The sequence below is a fragment of the Lissotriton vulgaris genome, chromosome 1_1 (genome assembly GCF_964263255.1).
Source record: "Lissotriton vulgaris chromosome 1_1, aLisVul1.2, whole genome shotgun sequence".
NCBI lineage: Eukaryota > Metazoa > Chordata > Amphibia > Caudata > Salamandridae > Lissotriton > Lissotriton vulgaris.
The window spans coordinates 1,146,038,594-1,146,048,701 of record NC_141685.1 but is presented as its reverse complement, the minus strand read 5'-3'; the positions used below and the strand labels follow the sequence as shown (position 1 = coordinate 1,146,048,701).

General features: G+C 49.2%; 1 protein-coding gene across 1 annotated transcript in view; it reads left to right on the top strand.

Annotated features, from left to right (window-relative positions):
- Positions 1-9,868, top strand: part of SUOX (sulfite oxidase) — a 345,156-nt gene extending 335,288 nt beyond the window's left edge. Inside the window, exon 4 of the mRNA XM_086963912.1 lies at positions 7,739-9,868. Within this exon, the coding sequence (XP_086820038.1) occupies positions 7,739-9,217 (1,479 nt within the window). The 3' untranslated portion in view covers positions 9,218-9,868. The remainder of the gene's footprint in view (positions 1-7,738) is intronic.
- Positions 9,869-10,108: the final 240 nt, after the last annotated feature.

Below are 10,108 nucleotides of genomic sequence, written 5' to 3'. Positions count from 1 at the left end.
CACGCCCCGGGGAACTAAAATTCACATTCGGGGGTCTGTAGCGGGCCCTGGGGACCACCACCTGCCCGGGGCTTTGCAATTGTTGGGAGGCGGGGCCGCGCGGCCCCCCTCCTGGAGCCCTTGATGGCCTTGGAGGTGCGAGACTCCCGCGCTGTCATTGCAAACTCTGCTTTGCTTCATTGAAGCGAGAGCAGGGAATCCTGCTCTCGCTTCAATGAAGCAGAGCAGAATTGCTTTTCCTTAAGTGGAGCTGCATGTCAGCAGCTCCCCTTGTGGAAAAAGCAATGCCGGCTCCCGCTGGACGCAGGGAGCCGGCGGGACCGTGGGGGGATTGGGGACCCCCTTTCTCCACAGTCCCCAACGGATAGGGCTGGCCCCCGAGCATGGGGTGCCCGGGGCCAGAAGTGGCCCGGGAGGGGGGCCTTGCAGCCCCCCCCCCAAAAAGGCAGGCTGGCCGAGGGATGGGGTCCCCGGGGCCATAATTGGCCTGAAGAGGGGGGGCCAGGCCCTGGGGGATGGGGTACCCGCGGCCCCCCTACCAAAGAATAAAAATAAATAAATAAAGACCGGCCCCGGGGCCAATAGAGGCCTTAAGAAGGGGGCCACTCAGCCCCCCTCCATAATAAAAAACAAAATGTGGCCATGCCCCGGGGGATGGGGTCCCCGGGGCCGGAATTGGCCAGGGGAGGAAGGCCCACGCGGCCCCCTTCCCCTTAATATATATCGTTTGTTTTTTTAAGTGGGGGTCAGGCCCTGAGGGATGAGGTCCCCAGGACCCAAAAAAGTAAAAAGAAGGGGGGGGCACACAGCCCTCCTTCCCAATCTTTTTTATTTTTTAAAGTACATCCAATTGTGCCGGAGGCCCCGCCCCTTCACAGCAATACTCTGCAAACGTAGCTCTGTGGCACTTACTTTGGCACTTACTGGAGGTACCTGGTGGGTTAGTTGGACCCCAGGGACCCTCAGGATTCAAGGGGACTTAATCCCCCAACTTAAAATGCCGCACGGGCGCGTTTGCACAGTGGTGAAGGGAGGGGGCGGGCCTGAGGTGACATGTGTGCAAACACTCCCTGTGGCGCGTTTTAAGTTGGGGAATTAATTCTTCTTCAATCCTTAGGGTTCCTGGAGGCCAACAAACCCCACCAGGTACCTCTAGTAAGCGCCACTGCGCTGCGTTGCAGAGAGGTGGGCCAGGCCACGCCCCTTTTTTACCTCTCTGCAACGTTGCTCTGTGGCGCTTACCGGAGGTACCTGGTGGACTAGTTGGACTACAGGGACCCTCAGGATTCAAGGGGACTTAATCCCCAACTTACAACACGCCAGGGGGCGCTTTTGCAGTGGTGGAGAAAGAAGGCATGGCCTTTGTCTAACTCTCACCAATCCCACTGCGTGGGGCTTACTGGACGTAAACGGTAGGGTAGTTGGCCCCTAAAGGACCCTCAGCAGTGAAGGGGACTTCAATCCACATCCGAGAGCATGCCAGGGAGTGCATTTGTGGAGTGGTGGGCAAAGTGGGTATGGTCTGGTACGAGTACTTACCAATGCTGCTGTGTGGGACTGACAGAAAGTAATAGTTTGGGAAGTTGGCCCCCAAGGAGGCCCTACGCCTCTTGTTACTTCCAGTATGTCCCACACAGTGAGTTTGCTAAGACTTCTTCGGAGGCCATGCCCCCCTTTCTGTACCACTCTGCAAACGTGCCTCGTGGCACATTACGGGATGGAGGATGAAGTCCAATTTAGTCATGAGGGAGTTTGGGGGGCAAGAATCCCTTCTGGTACCTCTTGTAAGTCCTACGCAGCAGAATTCCTGAGCCTTGGTTGGACGCCCAGCACCCTTTCTCCACCACTCTGCAAACGTGACTATTAGTTAAAGTAGCATATTTCTGCTCCATTTTTAATTCCTTTGCCCTATTACGTTCTAGGGGCTTACAGAGGAGGTCATGCTAATTACAGGGGTCTCCAACGCATAGTGTTCCCTAGTGTATGTAGGTGTTTTTACTGTATTCTAAGTGTCTTTTAGCATTGCACCGGCTCTAGGCCTGATTAGTCAGTCAGTTACCACCAGTCACGTCAGAAAAAGTTGTGGGCTCAGGATGATTTTGCAACAAGGCATCTTTCTGCTCCTCTGTTGGTTCTTTCTGCACGTGTTGCTTCTTCCTGCACTTTTCTTCGTCTTTGTGGACTTCTGTTGCTTCTTTCTGCATTTCTTTTGCTTCTTTCTGTGCGATTTTTCTTTTCTTCACATGTCCTACCTCTGTAGGCATAGTTAGAAATTACCATTTAAAAAACCTTTGACATTCACTGAAAAAAACATAGGTTTCACGCACAATATAGTTAGAAATTATCATTTAAAAAAACCTTAGAAATTCACTGAAAAAACCATAGGTTTCAGGGACGATAGTTAGTTGGACATTTCACTCCTACAAAACCATAGAATTTCCCCCGTTATAGTTAGTTCAGATAACTATAACTCGCGCACCAGCAATGCACTGCTGATGACGTCACTCATGACAAGATCAGTGACATCACGCATGATATCACTGATGACATCTCAAATGACATATCTGATGACATCACTGATGACATCATCCTTGTGATAGAGTGGCAGACCTACTCTCCCTCTAATATACCCTTTGATATACACACACTCTAAAATACAAACTACCTTTTTCAAAACAATGGACACACCAATACCAGTTACAACATACCCATTCACTAATTCCAAGATCTACACATACATCCACTCACTCACCAAAAGTCCTATACAGTCACTCATATATGCACTCACTCATCATATGTACTCATACACCTAAACATACACTTACATACCACCGCTGCCCTCGGGAAATCCCACGAAGCTTAGGTTGTTTCGTCACACGCGGCCATCCGCAACTTACACACGTGTGACAAGTTCCTGGGTGAGGGTTGTGAGACGATTTACTCTTTGTTGCAGCGTGGTAACAATGTCCTCTACACCTGACACTCGAGTTTTCCGCTTCAGTGATCCAATCCACCGTGTTGCGCAGATCTTGGAGGAGGAAGGAGACCTCCGTGCCCACAGCTCCGATCTTGGCATCCAGCATGTCACGGGACTGTGTGATCGCCGCCAGTAGGGCTGCATTATCCTGTATAAGGCCGCCAGCATCCAATCCTCCCTTAGCGCCCGCCGGGGCAGTAGTATACTGATCTAGTGTGCTCTGTTTTGTGCAGGGCGCGGATGTCTTATCCTTTGTCATGTTGGTGGCGAAGTCGATCACTATGAGCAACAGTTTGCCCACCAAGCAATAGCGCAAGGGGGCTGCCTGAGTGTGGGGGAGAGACGACCAGGAAGCGGACCTCACAGATTTGACCGGTCCCGAGCAGCAAGCTGCACCAGGCTACCACAGCCGCTTCTGCCACTCGGTGCAAGACACCCTTCATCTCACCAAGGCCCCGGGGCTCCACGGTTCCCCTCACAACAAGAGGCCCAGCCGTGGGATCCCCAACGCCAGCTAGGCCACTGTGTGAAGGCGTCTAGTACCAGGAGGTAATCTTGTCTCTGGCGGGTGATCGGGAACCACATGCACTTTGACCGCGGAGCAGCATCACAATTCACTATTGCCCCCAGTCAGTCAGGATGCCTCAACTTGCGGAGTAGGCCCCTCCTGGCTCACCGTAATTCCGATGTCGCTGTGAGCCTCCAATGGATTATGGAGTCAGGTGTCAGCTCCTCCACCCGGCCGATCACCGCGGAGGCGGCAGCAGGTTGTGGCTGGCTGGATCACCCTGATGCCCCAAGGGTCTGCAGATACCGCCCGGCAGGAGTCAGGATGGTGGTTTCACAGGAACAGTCTGCACCTCCGCGGGACGCTCCGGATGCAGGCTGCAGCAGTAGTACCCGCTCCTCAGCAACACGGCCTGTCAGTTCGGGCTGGACTGTTCCCATTGGGTGCAGGGTCAATGACTGATTTGCATACTGCTGGGTCCAAACTGGAATGGCATGGATGTAGGCCCAGATCTCTGTACTGGGTTGAATGTATGACATTGTTCTGCATTCTGTCCATCAACTGTTCTTTTTGCATTTTGTCAGCCCGAGTGGGATGGGTATGCCCAGACGTGGGTTCCGTGCTCTCTATGCCACTGGAGTCAAGCTATCTTGGCTGATGAGGGCTGAATGCCCAAAACCGGTCCTAGGATGCTTGATTCCAGTCCAGGGAGGACCCAGCCTGGCCTAGCAGTTCGGTCTGGGCTGTTCCCTTTGTGTGCAGGGTCAAGACTGATTTGGAATGGCATGGTGAGCAAAAAACGATGGATATAGGCCGAGATCTCTGTACTGGGTTGAATGTATGACATTGTTCTGCATTCTGTCCATCAACTGTTCTTTTGGCATTCCTTAGCAACACGGGGCTGGCCGAGCCGTCTACCGACCTAGGAGCGGCTCGCTCACCCGCCGATGAGACCAGACCCCCACCGCCCGATTGACAATGGGGACCTCAGTGATCGTTGGACACAACCACTCCTGTAAGGCAGGCGCCACCCCGCCCGGGAGCGTCCTTCGTCATCAAGACGAGTCTATCAAGGGTCGCTTCCCAGGCAGTGACCCAGGTCCCGCCGCAGTCTCCCTGGTGTTTAAAGGATCAATCTGGCCTGTCGACGCGGGGAAGTAGTGAGGATATTACAGGATATTGCTCACGGTGGGCCGGCGCGCTCTAGGAAGTGTCCGCCATGTTGGCTCGTCCACCCCCCCAACCTTTCACCTTTTTCCCCAAACAAACTGGTGTTGGGAACTCCAGCTGCCTCTTTTTTATAGTTATGACTCCTTTCCACATTGGGCACTCTCAACACCCTTCTGGTGTTTTTTGCCCTATTCTCACCCCTTGATAGAGGAGAAGTTTCATCCGCTGGACCCAAAAAGGGCTTTAAGCTTTTATATTGATAGTACCACAGAACACCATGTGGACGATCAGCTGTTTGTGGCATTTTCTTGGGCTAAGAAAGGGATGGCTGTGCAGAAGAGGACCCTGTAAAGGGAAACAGTCCTCCTCGTTAAGATCTGCTACACTATACTGCTGCACAGGCCAAAAAGGAGCAACCGAAATGCTTGAGAGCCCATTCCACCTTGGCTGAGGCTGAAACCTCTGCGTTGACATGCAGAATGCCTGTGCTTGATATTTGCCAGGCTGTGCCGTGGGGGTCAGTGCCTATATTTACTGCTGCCTTGACAGCCAGGTCTGCTGGGAAGGACGTTTCTCCCTTTCGGTCCCACAAGACTTTTTGGTCTGAGTCAAGCCCAAAAACCTTCCACCAGGGGAGGTACTGCTTTGGTGTATATTCTAAGGTGGGGTATGCATCAAAAGAACAACCTATCTACCTTTGTTAATGCTCTTTCTGGTGAATATTTATCCAACTGCAGATTCCTCACTGTCCTACCACCCCCCTGTTCTGTGAAGTGGCCCTACATAACTAGGTCCCAAATTAAGAATTTGCACACTAGTACTACCTGGTGTTCTTATTCAGCCTCTTTGGGTGCAGAAAGAGATGAGCAAGAAGCGGACACCAGTGGCTCTTATATATGAGGCTCTACTACGTTACTTCAGGGTGGTATGGAGTCAGTGCAGAGATCCACGGTGCCACCTCACAATATGCTGGAGCATTGCTAGAGAAACGTTTTCCAGATCCATTTTTGTGCCTCGGAAATATTCTAAGGTGAGATTTTGTGATTAGATATAGTATCTAGCAGATCAGCGCTGATCAGGCTTGCCACTCACGTCGCTGTTGATCGAAACGCTATGGGCAGCTATAGCCATGAGAGGACATCTGCCTTCCTCCGTTTGCAGGCCCGGAGGCTCGGTGTCCAATAATGAGTCTTCAATAATAGGGTTTGCATGGTGTATATACGCCAAGACTATAATTGTCTCCCCCCCCCCCCCCCCATCTTGAGGGCAGAATTTACATCGGCCATGGGCTGCTTCGCCTTACTAGTGTTGAGGGATAAAATATTTGTGCTACATACATCCCTGACAAGTTAATTAGGGGTTGAAACACGGGCATGTAGGCCCACCTCCTCCTCCACAATTGCAAATTCTTCATTATGGGCCCCAATGGCGGAGTCAGTTAATTGTAGAGTGTTTGCTAGGGACCCCATTCTGAGACTCATTAGAGTTAGTACAGGAGGCCATAGACGTACGTTTCCCCATCCTGCATTGGTTGCCGAATGGGAGGCAAAAGGGAGTGGCCTAGTCCAGTCTCAAATTGGCATGGACATGCTCAGGCAGGTTTGTTCTGATGAAGGGGGGGGGGCATAGTTTTTTTTCTTCTCAAAATGACCTTTTCATAATATTTGAACAAATCTGACTTCACTATTAAAAATAATTGTTTAATTATTTTCCTAGCTAGTCCCATTTCCTAGATATATGATCAGTATTTATTTTTTGCATCTGAGTGTTTTCCCATGGAACAGCCAACCTGCTACAATGAAAATAGCTTTGAGAGCATTTTCACTATAAGGACAGTAACATTAAACTTGTTCATGCCCTACTTTTAAATACCACACACCCTTCCTTTATGGGTTATAAAGCCTACTTTGGGGTGACTTATAATTATGTAAATGTTTTGACTGTCAAAAGGAGTTATTTTGCCAGGTCAAATTTGTAGTTAACACCTGCACTGCCAGACTGCAGGTGGCAGGACTGCAGTTATATTTACATTGTAACTGTAATGGATAGTGCAGTTGGTGCTGCAATCCACTTGTGACATTACCTTACAGGCCCTGGGTATACCATGGTACCTATACTGGGCACTTACAGGTAATTTAAATATGCAAATCAGGAGTATACCAATTTTGCCATGTTGAAGGGAGGAGCACAAATACTTAACCACTGGTTAGCAGGGGTAAATTGCACAGGGTTCTATAGCCAGCAACAATACGGTTCAGCAAAAAGATAAAAATATTTGGGGTGAATTTGCAGAAAGGGCAAAGTTCAGACAACTCCTATATATACACCGGAAATGGAACCTGACTATGTATAAATGTTGAGATATATTGGGCACCATGGATTCATTTAGCAACAATTTTTCATTTGGAATGGATCTAGTGTTTCTTTCATGTAAGTTGTACATTTCAGTATCTCAGATTAGCATAACATCCATAAATTTACAGTGCACATTTTACTATTAAACAAAATGTGCTAGAAAGCTGCTTCTTTGCCTCAGTGTTTATTAGTGATCTTTGTTATAATTCACAAGTATTTTTTAGATATGAAAATAAAAAGAATCCAGTTTGCTGAAGAAACATTTGTGTGAGTAAAGACATCTTACTAAATATGTGGTAGATAAATGGTACAAGAGCATTCAACAGTTAGTTCAAAAAGGGTACCGTCTGCATTCTGACCATGCACACTCAATACCTGGGTCCTGTTCAGGGCAGGGACGGGGAAACAAATTCAGTTTATGTATTTATTACCTACCATTGTTCTTCAATGAGTCCTGTTTTAGCATGAATATTTTACTAGATATTAAAGTAGAAACTTAGCTTACACAATGGTATTCACTACAGCAGGAAAAGCCATGAGCACATTAAAAACATTCTTGCATACATTGGGTCTGTCAAGCCTTTCTAACCATGTTACTCTTTTTTCACATAATTATCCACCAATATTTATGGGACAACTACCTCTGACCATCTTATGATCTATACACTCAGAATTACTCCTTGTTTTGTATTTTCTAAAAAAATAATTTAAAAATGTTTGTTTTGCAGGAGGTGACCTGGGCGGATTCTGCCTTGTCCGAAGACAAACCAAGAGAGCCAGGAGACTCGGTCTCTTTGCCCCCTAAGATCTACACCCGTGAGGAAGTGCGAAAGCACAAGACAATGGCAGATGGTGTGTGGGTGACTTACGGCCGTGACGTTTTCGACATCACAGAGTTTGTGGAGTTGCATCCTGGCGGAAGCCGCATCATGCTGGCAGCAGGGGGCTCCCTTGAGCCCTTCTGGGCCATGTATGCTGTTCACAACCAGGAACATGTCTTGGATATACTTAAGGCCTACAAAGTTGGGGAGCTAAGCCCTCAAGAAGAAGCCGAGATTGCTGCTGCTGATGTGTCGGATCCATACTCCCGGGATCCCCAGCGTCATCCGGCCATGAGGGTCAACAGTCTGAAGCCGTTCAATGGAGAACCACCCGCTGAGATCCTATCTGAGAACTTCATCACACCCAACGAGTTCTTCTTTAAGAGAAACCACCTGCCAGTACCTGACATTGATGCCAGTTCATACAAACTAGAAGTTGAGGGTCCCGGGGGTCGGTCCATGGTTCTTACTCTGGCTGACCTCAAGACAAAGTTCACCAAGCACGAGGTGACAGCCACACTCCAATGTGCTGGGAACCGCCGCTCGGAGATGAACGCTATCAAGCAAGTAAAGGGGTTGGACTGGGGCATAGCAGCCATCAGCAACGCAACATGGGGTGGAGCAAAGCTTGGGGATGTGCTGCTTGAAGCAGGTTTCCAAGACGGCATGGAAGGAGCGGTGCATGTGTGTTTTGAAGGGCTGGACAAAGACCTGACTGGTACAGCGTATGGTGCCTCCATTCCTTTCAAGGTGGCCATCAGCCCTGAGCATGAGGTTCTGCTGGCCTATGAAATGAATGGTCAGAAGTTACCGCATGACCATGGCTTCCCAATCCGTGTTGTTGTGCCTGGTGTGGTGGGTGCCAGGAATGTTAAATGGCTAGGCAAAGTATCTGTGGGCCCAGATGAGAGCCAGAGCCACTGGCAGCAGAACGATTATAAAGGCTTCTCCCCTTCTGTGGACTGGGACACTGTGGACTTTAAGACATCCCCTGCCATCCAAGAGCTGCCCATCCAATCAGCCATAACTGAGCCAAAAAATGGCGATGTGGTGACTAGGGACTTGGAGACTATCACAGTGAAGGGCTATGCATGGAGTGGTGGTGGCCGCGATGTGGTTCGTGTAGATGTTTCATTGGACGGTGGTCAGTCATGGCAAGTGGCCCACCTATCTGGGCAGGAGCAGAAGACTGGCCATGCCTGGGCCTGGAAACTCTGGGAGCTAAGTGCCCCTCTGCCTGCCAAAGTTGGAGAGTTGAATATTATATGCAAGGCTGTGGACTCAAGCTACAATGTGCAGCCCGACACTGTTGCACCGATCTGGAACTTGAGAGGCGTTTTGAGCAACGCCTGGCACCGGGTGCATGTCACTGTGCGGAGTGATTAGGCACGAGGCTCAAGACACACTGTTAATGATAAAGAGTAATGTGCTTTCCCTTTTTACCACGAACAAAACTGATTCGAAATCATCTGTCTCATCAGCAAGACCAGGGACTAAATGGGCATGAAATCTAAAGTCCCCTCTATCTTGACTTGGGTAGTTTCAGGCACTCTGGCTGTCAGTTTGAGAAATGATCACTGCTGTGTGGGAGTGGGGCTCCAGGTCTCCAAACACATCATCATCCATGTGTACCAATTCCTAGCACAACCCCAAGTAAACCAAAGCTCTTGGGAGCAGCCGTTTACAGTGTGCAAGAAGACTCGCTCAGGGAGTTCTAGTGTCTTAAAATTGTCTAGTCAATCTTTTCATAGAGCCTTGTACCAAATAGAATTACTTTGCTTTTACAACTACCATGCATCTCATCCAGGGCCAGCAACAGACAGTGCCTTTTCCCTACCACACTGATCTCTTTACACCACACTGCTATCAGTCAGGACAAACTGGCTTTCTACTCTGAGAGTTTGCCCAATCCTTGGTTTCTTTCTGGAGTGAGCGCTGTGCACAAAAGATGTCCGCTGAATATTCTTAGAGTTGCTTCATTAATTACCAGTGTTAATTAATCAGGGTAGGATTAAAGCTAACACTCTAAAGATTACATCTGATGGATTTCTTTCTCTTTTTACTCCCAGGCACTGGCTGTATTCTTTTTGGTACCTCACATTGACAGTGAAAATTGGGGAAAGTTCTTTCCAGACACCTCTACACCGTCGGACATTCTGCGCTGTTCTTTGGTACTTCCAAAGGCCAGATAGGGGAAGGAATCAGAAAAGGGGGATGGTGATGAACAGAGTGTCTGAATTAAGCAGACCACTCTTACCCAGTCCAAAGATCAGGGCT